This window comes from Pseudorasbora parva, chromosome 17, assembly GCF_024679245.1.
Source record: "Pseudorasbora parva isolate DD20220531a chromosome 17, ASM2467924v1, whole genome shotgun sequence".
Classification (NCBI taxonomy): Eukaryota; Metazoa; Chordata; class Actinopteri; order Cypriniformes; family Gobionidae; genus Pseudorasbora; species Pseudorasbora parva.
In genome coordinates this window covers 39,109,329-39,131,368 of record NC_090188.1, presented here as the reverse complement: position 1 = coordinate 39,131,368, position 22,040 = coordinate 39,109,329, and the positions used below count along the sequence as shown (strand labels likewise).

General features: G+C 37.4%; 1 protein-coding gene across 1 annotated transcript in view; it reads right to left on the bottom strand.

The window, feature by feature from the left end:
• hcrtr2 (hypocretin (orexin) receptor 2) overlaps positions 1-17,349 on the bottom strand; it is a 125,490-nt gene extending 108,141 nt beyond the window's left edge. The window contains exon 1 of the mRNA XM_067421915.1: positions 17,079-17,349. Within this exon, the coding sequence (XP_067278016.1) occupies positions 17,079-17,316 (238 nt within the window). The 5' untranslated portion in view covers positions 17,317-17,349. The remainder of the gene's footprint in view (positions 1-17,078) is intronic.
• Between the last annotated feature and the right edge of the window lie 4,691 nt (positions 17,350-22,040).

The window sequence follows — 22,040 nt, the reverse complement described above, 5'->3', positions numbered from 1 at the left end:
TATGCATGTCTCAATTCTTTCAGATCGCAGATAAAGTAAGAGTGTGATGTTTTAAAAAGCAGTGAATGTTGAACAATAGTAATCTGAGGCCATCTGTGATCTTTGAAAGGCATGGGGTTAAATATGCTATCAGTTTCATTTCTTTGAAAGAAAATAAGAATGGGCAAAGATCAGTATCAGCAGGTCACACAAAAAAGTTGAAAATTGCAATCGATGAATCAGTCACAGAGCGTCAGGCAAAACGCAATAAATGCTGTCATGTTCTCTTGCATTGAGATGCTGATGTATGGAAACACAATCGTGTGAGACATTTCTGGAGGGAATTAAACCAAATTACAGACTTTTACTTTTTTGGAGTTTCAGAGCCACCAAACCAACATTTAAGATGCTGCAATGTGATTGTTCCATTGGATAGTCCAGTTACTGAGCCGCCACAACGTCACATGAGGTTTTTGTTGCACATTGAGGGATTTATTCAGTAAATGTGTTTTGTCTTATTCAATTTTTAACACATACTGTCATCAGAGACTGAAGGAACCAGGAGAACGTAAATAGCAAACAGAAACAAGCTAATTGACAAGACACAGTTAAGAAGAACTAAACTAACGAGGGTAACTATGAGGACAGATGAGTGGTGGGATACTGAACAAAGAAACATGTGCCAACTGAAAAGTGTGTTCATCATTGGCTGCGACTGGATGCATCCGTTTGATGAGAGTAGACGCGTGCAGGCAGAAAGGAGCTGGAAACAGAGACGTGAAGTCAGACACTTTCTGCTTCCCGTAGTGGCGCTTGTGCTATATTTGTATTTGCATACATCACAGCTTAAAAGTGAAAAAAATTCAATATTTGAAAATACACAGATGTTTCAGAAGACATTTTCATCCAATACTTTATGTACTGCTTAATACAGCGTCTGTTTGTATAAGAATAAAGTTCAACATATAAACCTACACTATCAATGAAGTGGGGTCTATGTTTTAGTTTGATAAACATGACAATATAACGTTGAGACGACATGAAAAGAGCTTTTACTGTTATAAAAAAATATTTGTGAGCATTAGTGAAACGTTTTAGAATAAACATTAGCCTAATGCTCTTGAATCGCTCTTGCGGAACTTTGTTAACATACGTCACAATTAAAATTTCTATCTGACATGTACTGCTCCAAGTCAGCCACCAATCGGTCTGCGCGTTACTATATGAAGTCAAACAAGCCTATAGACTTTGAAGACCTGTAGACATGGCTACGATTGGATAAGATCTGCATATTTATTATTAGCTTCTTCTCTCCTGTCAGCTCACCTGAGGGATTGTTTTGATAGCGGCAACTGTAACAATTCTCTCACAGGGCTCGCAAAATGTCTTTATCATAAAACACAATGATTTATCTCTCATCCACCCGCGATTGGTTGGAATTTAATTTTTTATGCCTGGGCCCGCCCGATCGGTATATATGACCATGAACCGCTCATACACATATATGCGCTTGCCCTTCAAATATCAAGTCAAGAAAGTGAACAATGCAGACCAAGAAAGGAATGTTATTTTACTATTTGAGATTCACCGGCCTGAAGAGAGGTTTACATTTTGGTAGCCCGACTGAAAAAAACACATAGCTCTGGGACATTGGGCTTTGTGAGTCATGGCCCATACATCCGAGTCATATTTATCTTTTGAGGTTTGCATTCTATGACGTCAATGGTCAACATATTTTGAGATCTCTCGTTTGCTGGGGCTGGTGTCAATAAAAACTTTTCTTTGATGAACAAGGAAGTTTTCAGCTCTGAAACATATTATTCTTCCCAGAGGAAAAATTTGCTCATTGGTTGCTTTTTCTAAACTCAGGAGACATAGTTCTGATTCTCCTATGTTTCTTGATTAAGTGTCAGCTGTTTATCAGTATTTGTGTCTATCAAATATAGACACAAATGAGAGATGTCTAAGAGAGTCAAAACTGAGATTGTGGTGAGAGAAGCTTGGGAAATCTCTTTATTGTCTAAACTAGGTGTCAGCTTTGTCTTCCCATGTTTCTCCTAAAATCCATTAGGAGAAATAAGAGTAGACACAACTGAGACATGAGAAATATCTGAGAATTAAGTGAGATTTTTATTTAGCTCTTGTTGTAGTATCCGCAGTGTCTCAGATGTTTCTCCTAAAATCCATAAGAGAAATAAGAGTAGACACAACTGAGACATGAGACATATCTGAGAAAAATGAGAAACAAGAGCGTTCTCATTATTGTGGGTTTTTGACCTTTAATGGACAGGACCATACGATAAGCGACCAGAAACAATGGGAGAGATGAGAAGGGAACAGGAGCTGAAAGTATAACTTTAGCTTGGACTTGAACTCACGCTGTCTGAGACTCTGCTCTGCCTCAATGTTGATGTGCTGTCCACAAGTTTATGGCTCTGAAAGAGCTTTCCCTAAGCTCAGGATACTAAGGGCTTATTATCTCATATATGTCTCATTTAGGTATGACAAAGAAGTTACTAAGAAGTTACTATGCAACTAAGCTAAGTAGTAGTTAACCAAAGGTCAATCAATCTTAGTTTTCCAATTGAAATTAAATTACCTTTTTATGTAACTGACTTAAATAAATTATTACCAGGTACCAAAATAATTCTTGACTACCTTTTAAGACTAGTCTAAGAAGTTTTTCAACAACCCCCGGATGTCTTAAATTGTATTTTAAGTTTATATCTTAAACTTACATTTTTATTTTTTTTACTAATATTGTAAATACTAAAACTATCATTCAAAAAGCATTTTGTGTTTCAGAATATCAAGGGTTATTCATTAAAATTGATCTTCAGTGCCCAGAAATTAATATGCAGTGCTTATTCCAAACAATGATCAAACAAGTGTATGGTGTTTAGTCTTGATCAATTATTTCTTTATAACAAATGTACTACTATAGTGTACCAGCGCTTCATGGTTGCTGCCTAACCTTTTTGTTCTTTGTAACATTAGAAAGTTTATCCTGTACAAGCCATTTTGCATGCATGTAAACATAGGTTGTTTTGTACTTTGCATGTATTGTGCTTGACTGGAATGGCATGGATGAATCACATATAAGCTACCCAGATGAGGGAAAAAACCTTTAACAATTCAAATGTTTCTGCGAGACATAAATGGGGATACATTAACATTAAATGGAGACTTTTACTTAAGTCTCCTGTTTCTCACACTTGTCTCCTGAGACATAAACTCTAACATTCTCACATTTGTCTCCTTTAAAGATTTAGAAGAGATCTCACCAACATCCCACACTGTGCTCAGACTTTTCTCCTTAGTGAGAAACACTGGAGCTCTCACACATGTCTTCTCTGAAGTTTCATAAGAGATCTCAACATCATCACATACTGTGCTCAGACTTTTCTCCTTAGCTAAAAACACTGGAGCTCTCACACCTGTCTTCCCTGAAGATTCATAAGAGATCTCAACATCATCACATACTGTGCTCAGATGTGTTTCCCCTCAGTAAGACTCTGAAGCTCTCACATTTGTCTCCTTTAAAGTTTAGAAGAGAGTTCAACAACACACTGTGGTCTGACTTATCTCCTAAACTCTGAACCTCTCACATTTATTGCCACTATAGTTTTAGAAGAGACCTCAGCAAATAAGGGTAATATTTGATACAATACGAAAGCTGTACATTTATGTGCATAGGGCACATCATTTGTTTGACAAATGTGAGAGTGACAGAGTCTTTAACTAAGGAGAATATTCTGAGCACAATGTGTGATGTTATTGAGATATTTTATGAAACTTTAGGGGTGACAAAAGTGAGAGTTCCAGAGTAGCTAGCTGAGGAGAAAAGTCTGAGAAAAGTGTGTGATACTGTTGAGATCTATTCTGAAACTTTAAAGGAGACAAATGTGAGCAATCCAGTCTCTCTAGCCAAGAAGACAAGTCCAAGCACAGTATGTAATGTTGTTGAGATCTCTTTTGAAACTTCAGAGGAGACAAATATGAGCCATCCATTTTCTCTAGCCAAGGAGAATAATCTGAGCACAGTGAGTGATGTAACTGAGATCTCTTATGAAGCTTTAGAGGAGATAAATGTGAGAGTGTGAGTGTCTCTGGTTAAGGAGAATAATATGAGCACAGTGAGAAATGTTACTGACATCTCTTATGAAACTTTAGAGTAGAAAAACATGAGAGAATGCCATTTTTGTCTCAGGAGAAACGTGAGAAGCAGGAGACTTAGCCTTATGTCTCAATTTGATGTTCACTTGATCACTTGTTCATTTATGTCTAGGAGAAAGATGTGAGTTGAGAAGGGGATCTCATGTTTGATTTTCCTTTCCTCTAGGCTATATCAACTTTTATTTATCAAGGGAAAGTTGATTTCTCAATACATTACCCCTTTAATGTGACTGAAAGCTATAGGTTATCAGTGCATACCCATTCTTTCTAATTTCTTCAACCTTGGGATCTGACTCAAAAATATACAGCACTTCCCATCATGTCGTAAAACATACAACATGTTGTAATGGAAGGCAGTGATACGGTGTGATGAAGTTAGCCAATCACAGCAATGGCCGCTTACTTCTGTTTGGATTGGGAGGGGGGACTTTCCCTAGTGGTTTATGGTTTTCCAGTTGGTGCATGAACACGCTTTGATTTAGCGTCTGAGTAGAGGTACTGTTATCGTACGTAGGACATTTTCAAAGCATCTTTGCAGTGGTAGTCGGCCTGGCCCTATTTCTGTCTTTCCGCTTGTTTCATGTGCTCATCACATGACCATTCTTGCTCTGGTTGTTTGAAGAAAACCCCCACAGCACATCTATGCACGTCCAAGGAAAAAAGTGACACTCATCAAAGCTATGCAGTTGCTCTGTGACAGAAACTCCCACCTGACAGAGTATTGCATAATTGCACAATTGCTATAAGATGATATAGAAGTAATCCTTAAAGAGAAGGAAGGGAATTAGAAGAACTACTGTTTAAAGCCCAATGATCAAATCGCCCGTATAGTCATTAAGCTAATTGCTTTTTAATTTGCCTGTCATAATGGAATTATCAGTAGAATCAATCATAGATCTGGACATAATGCTGACACTCCAATTTTACATGCATTGTAAAGAAAAAAGAAAGCAATTCTCATTTAACCCATTACATTTGTTTTTTGTTGGCATACATTTATATATTTAGGTTGCTTCAGCATGGAAGCATTAATAAAATCTGTTCATTTGGGTGTTACCAAGACTCATTATGTATGTAACTATACTAGATCTAGATATCACACATTACTCATCTAATCAAACTATTATTGCATGAGACATTCTGATTGGTTCAGTTTTGGCTGGTGATACTCTAAATCAGTGAGCATAATCTGACCATTCATTGGTATTAAAAATATATATATTTTTTTAATTTGGAGATTATTGTTTTCATGATTTTCTTGTGCCCCGTGTGGTTTTTAAAGACTGGTAAGAAATGTCAACAAAATTCAACAATTATGTGTGTATGTGTGTTAATTAATGAATCATTAATTTAAACAAAAAAAAATGCAAATGACTTTTATTGGTTCCACCTTCATCACATTTATGAATAAATTGTCCTTTGTTATTGGTGTAGCTTGACATATTAATTCAGTCATATTAAATTCAAAAAATTTTGACTTTATTAAAACCATTTTTTCACAGTAGAGCACTTCAGAATGTAAAGAAAATTGCCTTTGACCTGTCAAGACCATATTTGTCTTCTCCACTTAACATAGCCATTCCTAGTGATTGCATTTGAATAATGTAGTACTTTCCATTTAATTTAATAATTTATTTAATAACAGAATATTTCTGATCTGATATCATCTTGCATTTATCAAAGTAATAACCTGTGGGAATGGCTGTATCAAAGCTATTTTCATATTGTATTACAGTGTATCTGATAGCACATTAAATTGATATACCATAGGGATAGAACAATGTAAAAGAACAGCTAATCCCTAAAAAAAATCTGTCATTAATGAACCAACACACATAATTCCAAACCCATATACTATCAGAAAAAAAAGCTATAAAAGCTGTCACCAGGGCAGTACCTTTTAAGATACAGGTTTGTACTTTTAAGTACCAATATGTACACTTTAGGTACAAAAAAGTGTGCCTTTTAAAAAGGTACTGCCCAAGTGAAAGCTTTGCTACCTTTTTTCTGAGAGTACAGTGCTTTTTCCAAAGTTCTTTTTTTCTAAGATTTACACATTTCTTTTTCTATTTTACTATTAATTTACTATTAATCGAAATGTGTAAATCTTGCAAAATGCTTAACATGTTTAGAGGTATGAGTCAAAATCTGCTAAGGGATAATGATGTAACACTTTTTAAAAGTGATTTTTCACTATTATTTACAACAGGATCTGCCTTTTAATGGTTTTAAATTAAAGAGTTTTGTTATAAGAGACAATAAAGACTCCTTTGTACATCAAAATCAATCCTTTCCTAATAAAAACATATCTTGATTTTAAAAAGTCAACAAATTTGCAACAGCTGATTGAAACATTTTTGACAAGCCAGACATGCCAGTCTTTGAGTAACTTCATTCTGTAAAATATATATATATATATATATATATCCTCATGCATATTATCACGTCCTTCAAAAACTCAGGCTTGGCTGTCATTTGGAATATTATAATTAAAACATTAACTCATAGTGTTTACGAGAAGCAGAAGAACAGCGAGTGACGGATTACCTGAAAAACTCAAACTACTGGATGTTTGAATGCATCATTGCTTTCTGAGAAGAGAGAGAAAATGATGGCTTGAGTGGCTTCAACATGCTCTCTGTCAGAGACGATAACGTACATTACATATGAGGGAAATACTTCACATTGCTTGAAAAATGCCAGTTCAACTGAAAAACTTTACTGGGTTAGTGAACAAACTTCAGCGTGTGCTGGTTTCAGATACAGTAGGTTTATTTAATATGTGTACATTTATTTAACATCTTTAGTTGTTTGATTAACATTAATGACAGACAGGTATTTTATTTATTGGGCTGCTGGATGCATTGACGTAATATTCTGACACATCCAGTTATTACCCACCTGTTTACCGTACACTTAAGCCATAACTGACTGTGTTCATGAGATACTCCACAGCATGGACATTTGACATCTGTGTGCGCGTGTATTTGACTATTCTGGCGCAAAGAGAAATGATTGCATGTGCGACAGAGAGAGAGAGAGAGAGAGAGAGAGAGAGAGAGAGAGAGAGAGAGAGAGAGAGAGCTTCTGTTGTGTATCATTTAACGTGATTCTGCCTATCCCGCCTTCACTAACTGCAAGTTAATTAATAACAAATTGTAATTGAATTGTAATTTTGTGATACAATGGGTTTGGCACTTAATTTGACTGAAATTAGGCTTGTTTGAGATGAGCAAAATCTGCGCAGAACCGATCACCGGTGATCAGCGCGAGATGCATGCCGGTTAGAAATGTGTGCGAGGGCAGTCCGCCTTCCTCTGACATCATGCTGACATATGTTAAAAATCTCTCGCGATGGCCAGGCGGATGTGTCGGATTCTGTAGTCGAGCGCAGTTGCTCTCCATCGACTGCGCGGAGCAAAAGCATGATGGGAAACGACTTGCTGACGACACAGCTTAATGCTTATTGGTTTAAACAACCGTGATGTATGGTTCTTTTTTTTAAATATTTGATTTTAAAACTCTGATATCATGTTTTTATGTGTATAGTCTAAATTAGGTGTGGATATTCTCAAACTCTCGGAGAGTGCGATCTCTCTGTTGGTTATGTGATTGTTGTCTTATTAATAAAAATATATAAAAACATGTATTTAATTAAAGTAAAAATGCTTGATAAACAGGTCTTTCGAATGGAAATAAATAACAAAAAATGTGGGTGTCTTGTTCATAATATTTATTTTCATATAAAAGCAACAGAACTTAAATTACATCCAGTTTATCAGCAACAGAGCGCACGAGTGAGAATCCCGCAATATCCACAACTGATCTCGCCTGAACTTTTTTCACTCCTCCCCTCATTGTAGCAGCCTATAGTCTCGCCTTTATTTCAGGCGAGGCAAGGCGCATCTCAAACAAGCCTAATATATTCACCCTGCAAAAGTGGCTAGGGGGAGTGGCTGCCTTACCCACCACAGCTGAAATCTACCAGCATTCGGCGGGCATTAATGTCAAGCCCTGTATATATATTTACAAACCCGATGCCCAAAAAGTTGGGACACTGGAAGTTGGTGAACACAATCCACCGTGCCATTCGCCATTGCCGGCTGTGGTGAGGTGGATGAGCGAGAGACATGGGAGGAGCGAGCGAGACCGGGCGTGCTTGAGAATGAGCTTCACCTCCGGGAGCTCGGAGGCATATAAGGACGAGCGACACCAGTGAAGGACGAGAGAGGACCAGGCCTGGAGATTATGTTATGGTTTTGTTTATGTTTTATTATTTGTGTGCAGGCAGTTGTCTGTGAGGGGCTGCCCATGTTACTTTCCTTTTGTTTGTTTATTTATTAATATGCCCTATCTACGAAAATTGCTACACCGGCTAAAACTCTATAAGTAAAAAAAAAAGAAAAAAAGCCATATCTAAATACAGGGAGTGCAGAATTATTGGGCAAATTAGTATTTTGACCACATCATCCTCATTATGCATGTTGTCTTACTCCAAGCTGTATAGGCTGGAAAGCCTGCCAATTAAGCATATTAGGTGATGTGCATCTCTGTAATGAGAAGGGGTGTGGTCTAATGACATCAACACCCTATATCAGGTGTGCATAATTATTAGGCAACTTCCTTTCCTTTGGCAAAATGGGTCAAAAGAAGGACTTGACAGGCTCAGAAAAGTCAAAAATAGTGAGATATATTGCAGAGGGATGCAGCAGTCTTAAAATAGCCAAGCTTCTGAAGCGTGATCATCGAACAATCAAGCGTCTCATTCAAAATTGTCAACAGGGTCGCAAGAAGCGTGTGGAAAAACCAAGGCGCAAAATAACTTCCCGTGAACTGAGAAAAGTCAAGCGTGCAGCTGCCAAGATGCCACTTGCCACCGGTTTGGCCATATTTCAGAGCTGCAACATCACTGGAGTGCCCAAAAGCACAAGGTGTGCAATACTCAGAGACATGGCCAAGGTAAGAAAGGCAGAAAGTCGACCACTACTGAACAAGACACACAAGCTGAAACGTCAAGACTGGGCCAAGAAATATCTCAAGACTGATTTTTCTAAGGTTTTATGGACTGATGAAATGAGAGTGAGTCTTGATGGGCCAGATGGATGGTCCCGTGGCTGGATTGGTAAAGGGCAGAGAGCTCCAGTCCGACTCAGACGCCAGCAAGGTGGAGGTGGAGTACTGGTTTGGGCTGGTATCATCAAAGATGAGCTTGTGGGGCCTTTTCGGGTTGAGGATGGAGTCAAGCTCAACTCCCAGTCCTACTGCCAGTTTCTGGAAGACACCTTCTTCAAGCAGTGGTACAGAAAGAAGTCTGCATCCTTCAAGAAAAACATGATTTTCATGCAGGACAATGCTCCATCACACGCGTCCAAGTACTCCAGAGCGTGGCTGGCAAGAAAGGGTATAAAAGAAGAAAATCTAATGATATGGCCTCCTTGTTCACCTGATCTGAACCCCATTGAGAGCCTGTGGTCCATCATCAAATGTGCGATTTACAAGGAGGGAAAACAGTACACCTCTCTGAACAGTGTCTGGGAGGCTGTGGTTGCTGCTGCACGCAATGTTGATGGTGAACAGATCAAAACACTGACAGAATCCATGGACAGCAGGCTTTTGAGTGTCCTTGCAAAGAAAGGTGGCTATATTGGTCACTGATTTGTTTTTGTTTGGTTTTTGAATGTCAGAAATGTATATTTGTGAATGTTGAGATGTTATATTGGTTTCACTGGTAAAAATAAATAATTGAAATGGGTATAAATTTGTTTTTGTTAAGTTGCCTAATAATTATGCACAGTAATAGTCACCTGCACACACAGATATCCCCCTAAAATAGCTAAAACTAAAAACTAAAAACTAAAACTTCCAAAAATATTCAGCTTTGATATTAATGAGTTTTTTGTGTTCATTGAGAACATGGTTGTTGTTCAATAATAAAATTAATCCTCAAAAATACAACTTGCCTAATAATTCTGCACTCCCTGTATGATCTCTTTCAGTGAAGCCCTTGTATTTTTCCACATGACAATGCCAGAGCACATACTGCATCAATTACAACATCGTGGCTGCGTAGAAGAAGGATCCGGCACTGAAATGACCAGCCTGCAGTCCAGGGCTGCGTTTCCAGATAACAATGGATCTTTGCACTTAAGATGAGAGAGAAATGAGAGAGGGAGGTTTTTTCACTCAGCCCGAGTCCGTTTTGTAAAACTTTTTTTTTTTTTTTAATAACACTTACCCCACCTTTAAGTTAAATATCAATAATCAACCCCTTTAAAATGTTCAATGAATGACGATACATTTTTGCAGTTTGTTAAATTTAATTACACATTAGCAGATTCTGACTCGTCTGTATGTAAATGTGTGCATACATTGACAGTTAGCTAATGGACAGATCTGTCAAGCTACAAAAAAGGGGGAAAAAAGAAGAAAACTAAATCATACAATTGCTTTATTTGAGGAGTGGTGAAAGTGCAATTGCTGAAAATATTGCCTTCCACTGCAGCTCTTAAATGAAGTACGGCTGCATTAGAGATGTTGCATTAAAGGTGCCCTAGAATGAGTTGACACAATATGTTAAATTGTTCTCTGATATCTACATAGAATAGCCTAGAAATCTAGACGCACTCGAGTGGCAGCAAATCTAATCTGCCACGAGTCTCATTTAGCAACTCTCAATACACTTCTGAGCTGTAAAAGCCAAACTCTGGTCAGGCCAATCACATCGTGTATAGAGTCGGTGGGCGGGGCTTAACATAATGACGGCAGAGTTGCTCTTGCGTGCTACTAGTAAACACAGAAATGGGCCAACGGCATTCTTTCGAATTAGCTTTGATCGCGACTCTGGAACACTTGGAATTAAGATTTTCTCTGAGAAAAGAACGGCACGGAAGTTACATTCTTTAAAAGGGAAGATGTGTTCTGAGTTTTGCCGACCGGATACAGTGAAATTTTAATCATCAACTAGCTCTGCTTCACCTCCGTTGCTCCGGTTGGTTGTAGCGTTATTCAATTGCGTGCAGAGTTACAGACTACAACCATTTATCCCGCCCCTTGGATTGAGCCCTGTCAATGGTGAGTTTCCAGACCAAACATCTTGATGTGGGTCTGGCTCATCAGGCTATACATAGAGGGTATGTGGCTTATTTAAGGGCAAAAAGTGTTCAGATATAGTTTTACAGGTCCATTTACAACCCTATAAATTTCCCCTAGGATGTAATACTTTTTGCCTTATTTGGAATAATCAAAGACGCGATCAGAGAGAATCGCTGATGAGTCGCCGATGCCGGTGAGTTATTTGCCATGCTAAATATCTGGAGCTGTTGGCGATTGAAACTCCTGCTGTGTGAACTGCATTCAGACTGAAAATTACATCGGCGATGACTGACAGCCAATGCAAGAGTGAGATACAGGACAGCGGGAGGCTCAGGGAGAAGTAATAGAGCAGAATATCAGTATTTGAATAGATATATTCACAATTCTATCAAACAGAAACAAAGTCATGCAGTGTGAAAAGAGCAGTGACCCAACGAGTTTGAAAATCGTGCAGTCTGAACTAGGCTTAACTGAACTGATTTTACGAAAATAAACGCGGTCGCGGTGGGAAAGTGATCAGTGATTCAGTAAACGAGTGGTGGCCTTGGGAGTGGCCTTGTAGGGCAGCGAAGCATTCTGGGAATTGTTTTTCTCATCACCATGAGACAAAAATAGGTTTTCTGTCTAGAAAGCACTAAATTAAAAAATAATTTCACATTTCTACTACATTAATGACCCAGCTTAAATACAGATTCATCTTCCCAGCGCTAAAAGTACTACTTTAAGCAGAACATCTCAAATGGAGATGGCTAAAATGCAGCCTACTTGTTTATTGGTGTTTTCAGATCATCCAGATTGCACGTTTAGGTAAAACACCGGATAGTATGTTATTTCCACAGAAAAGCTCTGATTGGGGGATTTAAATAACTGAAATCTGGCCACTGCAAGCACAAACGCTCTTTTTTAACGATTGTGTCAACGATATTGCATGTTTATATAACGTAAGTCACAATGTAGGCCACACAGTGACTGTGATGAACTCTGAAATACAAGCATGCAAAAACATCATACTTGAGTTCTCAAAAATATATATATATATATATATATATATATATATATATATATATATATATATATATATATATATATATATATTTTTTTTTTTTTTTTTTTACAAATTAAATAGAAGCCTTTTTTAAATGATCGTTTTACCTTATAGTGGAGAAGGTAACGTTAGCTAGAATGATCGAGTGAACGATCTATAAGCAACATAAGTATCTACGGTTGTATTATGTAATACAAAATAATATTACCCTTTGTCAATAGACACACTATTTAGTTTTGTATGGTACTTGGTGTTTCCTATTGTTACTGTACTAGCATCTTGCCTCATCTAGACAATGCTGTCTCTCTGAGAAACTTTCAATTTACTCAGAAATTGTTTAAACAGTCAATAAGTGGATAAAATCGCTACTTACTGCTTGCAGGAATACAGTTGTAATTGCCCCTTTCTCCAGTTTAAAGGGTTAGTTCACCCAAAAATAAAATTTATTTCATTAATGACACCCCAATGTCGTTCCACACCTGTAAGGCTGGGGACACACTGCAAGCGTGCCGTGAGCGTCTCGGCTGCGTGGCGTGTCCGTTTTTATTTCGGCTTCCATGTTAACCGGTTAGAGCTTGCATACTGCCTACGTGGAAACGCGTGCATGCTTCAAATAGAAGAGACGCCTATTTTTCACGCGACACGCGAGCGTGCTGGAAGCGTTTCTAGGCAAAATAGCATAGCAAATGCCATTTTGACACAAATACATATTAATAAATGACATTTTCATGTTTGAAAGTGTGTAGGTTAACATAAATGCAGAGATAGGCCTAATTGTAATAATAAAAAACAACATAATTATCGATTTTGAAATATTAAACCTGTCAATACAGAACAAAATATTGTGTAGCCTATTTTGTCGTCAATATCATATATATGTATGGCCAATAGGCTACTGCCGACGTTGTCTTTGCTGTATCAATAGCCAATATATTTATTTTTAACATGAAGTATAGGGCTTCCCTGTACATCAATACCAGCAGCAGCGCCGCGTCAGACACGCTTCTGGTGTGCAAAGACAGAGAAAACGCCAGGCAGCCGCCCCGCGGCTGACACACAGCAGAAACGCCACGCTCGCAGTGTGTCTCCGGCCTAAGACCTCTGTTCATTCTCGGAACACAGTTTAAGATATTTTAGATTTAGTCCGAGGCCTTTCTGTCCTTTGAATGTAAGTGTATGCACACTTGCTGTCCTCGTCCAGAAGCTAATGAAAACATCATCAAAGTTGTCCATATGTGACATCAGTGGGTTACTTAGACTCTCAATGATTTTTTAGACTCACCGTATGTGATGTCTATTTACTGAACTCTTAATATTTCACTATGGCAAGGATAATTCAATTTTTTAATTCTAGGGCACCTTTAAGTTTGACGTCAGTGACATTTGAACACAAGACACAGGAGAACCAACATATTTGATGTCAGTGACACATCTGGGGCCAGAAAGAAAATTGTGAAAAGCACATTTCTATCTGTGCAAGGCAATGGGATATTTGTGTATGTTTGCAACTGCATTCCTACTTGAGAATTGGATTCTGCACATCATGCTGTTTAACACGTGCAGGCTCGCTCACTCACCCATTGGACTCTATGTGAACCTCTAGGGTGGTCCTCTTTACCACAGGAGAAAAACATGCGCTACTGTTTACTGCCGAGACATTGTTAGGTAAACTATCTACTCCAGCAGCAATTATATTACTAGATCTACCACACCAATTCATTTAAATGTCTCCTGACTGCATTTAAACGGCTGTCTCTTTTTATGCTCCCTCAGCATGAAATGAGCTGCACATTGCCTTAGAAACCCTTTCCTCTTTGAATACCCTCACGAACTGACCTAGAGGAGACGTTACTGTTTTCCATAACTCTTGACTTGAGGTGAAATGTATCGAATGATATGGCCTGTATTGCTTTCTTCTTTTGCAATTTTTCCTGTGTTGCTTGGATGTTTTGTATATGTATTACCCAGGGCTTGACATTAACACCCGGCAACATGACAAATGTGTGTGTATTCCAGCAGTGGTGTGTTACACAGTCACTCCTACTAGTTACTTTGATGAGGTGAATCTATATATATATATAAATGGATAACTTCACAACTGTATAGGCTACAATTAGAAATGGAACTTCTATTAGCATACTTATTTCTTCTAATAATTGAATTCTTTACATTACATTTAGTCTTGAGTCTTTACATAACAAAGACCCCCCCCCCCCCCCCCCCCAATAATGTCAAAAAGCCGATCTACATTTTAAGAGAATGTACACAGTTGAGAAATAAAATGTGTGTAACAGTGTAAGGGAGCTCCGTGCTCCCTTACACTATTACAAACAATAGCAATAGTTGTAAAATAATACGTTTTCCCCAATGGTATCAATTTCAAAATTGTGGCCAGTGAAAATTAGTGGCTAGTATTTCGATATGTATCAATACTGGAATATATGAAACGATACGATACTCAGTTTCTACAGTATTGATACCAGCCACACTCTCCTCTCCGACCGAACACGCACCCGCATATTCTCATTCACCCCGGGTTACCTCTGCACAAGGCAAACCCGCGTTCTGCTGGATTCTTATTCATGACAGCGTGTTAGTGTTAGTGTCTGAATTTTGTGCGGGATTGCACATAATTCTACTAACCCAAGCAGATTTCGCACTCACATCTAAACCGAATACACATACCTTAAAGGGTTACTTCAGTGATTAGCATATGGCTTTGTATCAGTAGAAACCCTGGAGTATATTCAAATGATTGTGATTTACCCCCTCATATCCCCCAGAGACGAGAGATTTATGCATTTTATTTCTGAAAATATTCCTCCCATGATGCAAATATCGTCAATTTGCGCCATTGGAGGAATTATTGGCCAGAGGCTAAAGACTACAGCCAGCAGAGGGAGACATTTCTGCATGTTTTCAACTCGCACGTGGGGGATGGAGATCACACAGCACTCAGCTCGCAGCTGCAGTCTCAGGCATTCATGTTTAAAGAGTGCGGCCAGCAGAGCAAATTAAGTCTTTCAACTTTTCAAACTAATTCCTATGAAAGTTAAGCTTCCAATGGCATGAACTAAAAACGCAGCAGACTGAATATGCGCTATGAATCTATGCCGCGAGTGCCCTCGCGTTTACCTCAGCTCTCATCGCGAGCTCATCCATGACTGTCAATGTGAATCCTGCAGCGTTTTGGGCTGTGAGTCTCCCTCAGCGGCTGAATCACATATTGAACAGACACGTTCAGTTTTTAATTGCAGTGTCTGTTCTCTAACGGAACTAATTTTATAAAGATGATCGCGGTCGCGGAGGGAAAGTGATCAGTGATTCAGTAATCCAGTAGCGGTGGCTTTGGGATTGGCCTCACAGGGCAGCGAAGCATTCTGGGAATTGTTGTCTTTCATCCCCATGAGACAAAAATACATTTTCTGTCTTTTCTCAGTCTAGAAAGCACCAAATTAAAAAATAATTTCACATTTCTACTACATTAATGACCCAGTTTAAATACAGATTCATCTTCCCAGCGCTGAAGTACTCCTTTAATAAATTCTCCTCTGACATATAAGTGCAAACATTTGCTTCTTTTTCCAGCTTATTATTGGTCAAATACACTCAAAAAAAAATCTCAGTGCACATCTGAAAGAGTATTAATATAAACACAATCATAAACAGTTCTGTTTTTTTTTTTTTTTTGTCTTTCTTTGAGACTTGAACGTCATGATCCCAATGAGCCATTGTTATATGGAAAAGAGCAACGCAAAGATGTTTCACAGATGCGGGAAAAATGCATAAAGGTTTCAAGCAACATGATGGTCAGTAAATGTATTCTTTTTTATTGATTTCATTTTTATTGTGCAAAAACTCTAGTAAAATGTGTCATTTTAAACCTGCCTTATCGTCCTGCCTGTTTGACAACAGATAGCTCTGGCCAAAACTCATTGGTTGAGGTAGATTGCCATTCTGTTTGATGGAACAAAAAAAATATTCTACTCACTGCACCTTTAAAGAGAATAGCATATGAAAGATCTGACTACAGCATTCTAAGTCAAGTAACATTTCAAAGGACCCACAATTAACATGTCACCAAAATTAGCTAACCAATAATCTTGGATCCAGATCAGTGGCAGTATTTCTAAATTCCTTGAAAAACGTGAAATGGGATAGTCCTCCATCCTCTGGGGCACGCAAAACATTTTAAAAGCACAGTATTAAATTTATTATGTCTTTCATTCAGAATTCAGTTAAATACTTGATTTGTTTTGGCAGAGGTCTATGGATAAAACATGTATAAAAGAGAAGAAAGAAAGACAGCTGGAGGCTTAAAATGTTCAGGTTGCAGATGCATTTGTGGTTCAATATGTGCATATGAGCATGCATATATTATTGAATTGACAGGAACTGCAAATAATGCAAGAATAAATATGGTTTAAATAAGTGCAGATTAATAGCATTTTTATAATTCATTAGTTTCATTACTGACTTTAAAAATGTGAGCTAAATGTTATTGAATAGTGCTGAATTCCGGTAAGCAAAAAAGTCAAATTATATATTTTTATTTATGATTTTGTAGCTTAAAGAATAAAGCAAGCGCAAGCAACGCAATGGGTTCGATTCCCAGAGAAAGCAACATCCGATCAAATGTACACATCCGTTGGATAAAAGCGTAAATATAAATGTAATTGGAAAAGATCCCATGCGCAAAACAATGTAGATGGACAGAGCTGCAGAACATTTTAAAACACTTTTGAAATCAATTTCTGAGTTACTCGCGCTCTGCAAACTTACTTACCCAAGGTGTTTCCGACCAGAGATACGAGGAAAACTATGATATATCCAGCTATGAGCACCCATTCATATTGTTTGGGATGCAAATATTCCCTCCAAATGTACTTGAGAAGTTCGTCGTCGTCATCAACATGAGAATGAGTGGAGTTGAGATGCGGCGGGGATGTGGAACAGTCGTCGCAGGCGTCATTAACCCTGATCCCGGACATGTTGCGCGCGGACCCGGGCTCTCTCTCCAGCATCGCGGATGACTGACACCGCTCGAGTGAGGGGGAGAGAAAGAGGGGGAGAGGGATACAACTTGCGTCGTGACGCAATGTGCAGCTCTCAGCCTATAACCAATTAGTTACCAAGACAGAGAAGCGTTTTGAAGTCAGAGAGAACCTATAGACTCCATCAAGTGCTTGCTGCATGCTTCTTATGTCTCGAGAGGATACTCATGTTTATTATTCAATGCTGTCAGGCCTATGACGATAATAATAAATGATACAACCTTATTATTCTGTACTAGAATATATTTGTAGAAATTCAAACTTCAACATGTTTAATTGTTACACAGTAAGCTTGGGGTTTCACTTTTAATGATGCATGGTGGTTTATATCTCAAGAGGAGTAGCCTAAGTTATATAATAATTGGTGTCCAATTAGTGTTGCATTGAAATGCAATTATTCCTGTTAAATTTAGAAAACTACAGATTAACCATTTTCTTTATTTTATCACTTTTTAATGCTTTATTATTCTTCAGCTTATATGTAATTATTTATTCAATATGCCTAAGGTGTATATTTACTTTTAATATACAATAAAAAAATAAAAATAAAAAAGTAAAAATTAAAAATTAAGTTAAATAATTAATAATTCAATAATTAAGTTTAATTCTAATTTAGAAGAGACACATCTGATTTAGTTTTTGTAGCGATGCCATATAATGTTTCAATGATTGTATTTTAACAGTTCATATATATATGAAGTCTCTGAGTTCGACGGATACCCAATGCCCCGAGTGGATGAGCTGCTGGACCGCCTGGAGAGGGCGCGCTACATATCAACCCTCGACCTCACCAAGGGCTACTGGCAGGTCCCCCTCTCCGAACAGGCCAAGTATATGCAGTAATATGCAAGAACTGTTGAAATAAAACAAGGGCTAAATGTTATTTATGAATAATAGAAAATGTATAAACAGAAAATAAAAAGAAAATGTGCTATAATTCATGGAATTATTAATAATTATTAAATTAAATGATAAAAACAACAGCAACAACATGCTACTGGGGGTTACCAACACAGTTCTGAGTGGCTCACTTTGTCCCATGGATCTCTCTTTAATCCTTCAAACCATAAAAAAAAAAAAAAATGAAATATTCATCAAATTCCCATCCCATCCCAAATTCCCATCACTCATCCAGTGACCCCCCCCCCCCCCACCACCAAAAAAGATAATTTAACTAGCCAAATTGTATTTGAAGCATTGTATGATAATGTGTGTGTGTGTGTGTGTGTGTGTGTGTGTGTGTGTGTGTGTGTGTGTGTGTGTGTGTGTGTGTGTGTGTGTGTGTGTGTGTGTGTGTGTGTGTGTGTGCTGGAGAAGGAATTACGGCTGCTTTATAATGTAGGTATGGATATTTACCTAATTGGTACCAGGTCCTTAACTGGCTTGCCACTGTACGCTGTGAATACAAATTGGATTTTACACTGCAAAAATGCTTTACTTTCACTACCTAAAACATTATTACATGTAATATGTTTGTAAATAGCAAAACAATGTATTTTGAATGTCCCTTTTAATGATGCTTCAGCCAACATAACGTTACAAAAGTCAAATATAGAGAGTGCTTTTATGACATTGAGGGAAACCTGTAGGGTGTTTCAGTGCACAAGATGAAAAGTGAAACACACTAAAGGTTTCCGAGTAATATGGCTAAAACGAGCAGTGGCTGCGCTCCCGTGGGGGGATGGATAATCAACCGATGCATCCATGACCTCTGTGACACTCCAAGGTCAATCTTGCATGCATTTATTTTTCTAGATAGATGCTGGAATAGAAACATGGGTAACACTTCCTATGAAGCCTAAGCTTATATTGAATTATAGGCATATTTATACTTATTTATAAGTATATATTTGCTTTGTGAAACTGCATCCTATGTTTTCACTTAAAGCTCGATGATGCATTTATAGAGATAAGTATTTATAAGAACACGTATGTACATTAATAACACAAGTACTAATATTAATATTAATATATTGACTTAATAAATCTGAATTACGAAAATCATTGTACCTATAATGTAATAACATCATAGCAATGCAGGCTGCATCTTTATGACATCCATACCTCATCCTCTGCCCTCATCTGTGTCACGATACACTGGTCTACGACTGACTAATTAATACTTATAAATCAGTGTATAATGTATTATGAGCATGTGCATTAAAAGAGCAAATGCATGACTTATAAATAAATATACAAAAATAATATAAATTATATAATGATATAAATAAACTATAATATACTGTTCTTATAATGCAGGTCTATAGGTCTTAATTGGGCTTTATGAATATGTTTATAGAATACTAATACTTATAAATAAGTATAAATGGAGCGATAATTCATTATAAGCATTGGCTTCAAATAAAGTGTTATGCGTTAATGAAATATGTGATATGGATATTATATCATAAGGAGATCACGTATGAAGGTGGCTTTAAAAGCACAAAAAGCATTTACATATGAATAAATGCATTTTCACAGAGGTTCTCAAATAGAAATGTGGAAGTTCACAGTGAGATCTACCCTACAAAAATGCAGTTGCCCTAAAGGTTAGAATAGAAATGTATCTCCATTTTCAAGAACAGATGAAATCATATTCATCCAAGTACTATCCCTTCACTTACACTAACACCAGCAGCATGTTTTATCTGTGTGTGTGTGTGTGTGTGTGTGTGTGTGTGTGTGTGTGTGTGTGTGTGTGTGTGTGTGTGTGTGTGTGTGTGTGTGTGTGTGTGTGTGTGTGTGTGTGTGTGTGTGTGTGTGTGTGTGTGTGTGTGTGTGTGTGTGTGTCTCTTTCTGATATTGGATACACATGGTCTAGCTCACAAAAAGAAATCTTGCCCAACCGATTTCTTGGTTCCCACCTGGATCATTACTATTTTGTAAAGTAAAGGTTGTGCATGGGCATTTAAAAATAATCTAATAATTAATATGAGCATAATTGTCATATTAAATATTTTTATTTCACAAACTCATCTGAGATGATAAGCTCAGTTAGCAGTGCTATTTTTCAAAAACTACTAATAGTTTTTATTAATATAGTTTGGACACTGTACATATTACTGAATAAAAACAGAATGCAATGATGTGGAAGTTTCAAATTTCAATATTTATTTATCTGAATTTATTTATTCAGAATTCAAAAGATGACATATCAAATGTTTAAACTGATGAAATGTATAATTTTAAGGAGAAAAGTTCATTTTAAATTTCATGGCATCAACACATCTCAAAAAAGTTGGGACAGGGCCATGTTTACCACTGTGTGGCTCTTCTTTTTATAACAGTCTGCATGCATCTTCATGATGCGCTTAATGTTTTCTATGGGTGAAAGTTCTAGAGCCTCATTTATAAAACTGTGTTTAGGATCCCTACTAAAAGTTTACGTGCACCCAAAAGCCAAAAATTGCGTACGGCAAAAAATATTCTGATTTATGAAACCATGCGTATGCACACCTGTAAGCAATGTTCCCTTTATAAATCACAGATCACCCATAGATGTGCGTACGTGAACCAGCCTCATATCCCGCCCTGTACACGCCCATTTTTAACCATAAATAGTCAATGCAAATCACCTCATGAATGCTGATCGGCATGCAAATGAGAGTGAAATCCCATATATTTGCCTGGAAAACTGTTCTGTCGTTCTCTAATAAAAGGGTATTTCATGTTAGTCTGTATCACATGTAGTCGCACTACATTCAATTTAATTAATTATTTATTAATTCTTAATTATTTTTTACAATCTATCTTCAGTTCACGACCTCACCATCTGTGTCGCCAATTCCCTTTGTCTCCAGAATGTGCCTACGCACAGCTCAAAGTTTGCTTAAAGGTGTCATGAACTGGCTTTTTTCTTTTTTTTATACTGTTGTCTTAGAAAACATCAAAAACATTATAACTAATAAGTAATAAAATAAGTAATAAAACTATGAAAGCTTTTCTTTGACTAACAAGGAAGTTTTCGTAAGCTCGTAAACACGTACAGGATATTCTTATATTACCATGACTTTTTATATATCAAATGCTCAAGGAAAAGTTGATTTCTCAATTCATCACCCCTTTAAAGGTGCACACATTCTCCCGTCAAGTTTTTTTTTTATAGATCACAACCTTTGCGTGGGAACTGGCCTACTAACGTTTCCAGCCCTGTTTTTGTCACATGTATTCCCTGTCTCTTGTGTTCAGTTGTGTTTCGAGTTCAGCCCTAGTTTACCTACTTTGTTGGTAAAATATCAGCATGAAGGTCTATAGCCTTTCCAGGAGCAGACCATACAAATACAGGTCCTTCTCGAAAAAATAGCATATTGTGATAAAGTTCATTATTTTCCATAATGTAATGATAAAAACTCCACTTTCATATATTTTAGATTCATTGCACACCAACTGAAATATTTCAGGTCTTTTATTGTTTTAATACTGATGATTTTGGCATTCAGCTCATCTAAAAAAAAAAAGCATATCATGAAAAGGTTCTCCAAACGAGCTATTAACCTTATCATCTGAATCAACTAATTAACTCTAAACACCTGCAAAAGATTCCTGAGGCTTTTAAAAACTCCCAGCTTTAAGTTAATTGAAGGACATTTACACTAATAGTCTTTTTGCATTCCTTCCTACACCAGGGTACTTGACCCGTTCCTTGATGTTGATGATGAGAATCACATGATGAATCAAAGCTCATCAAGCAGCTT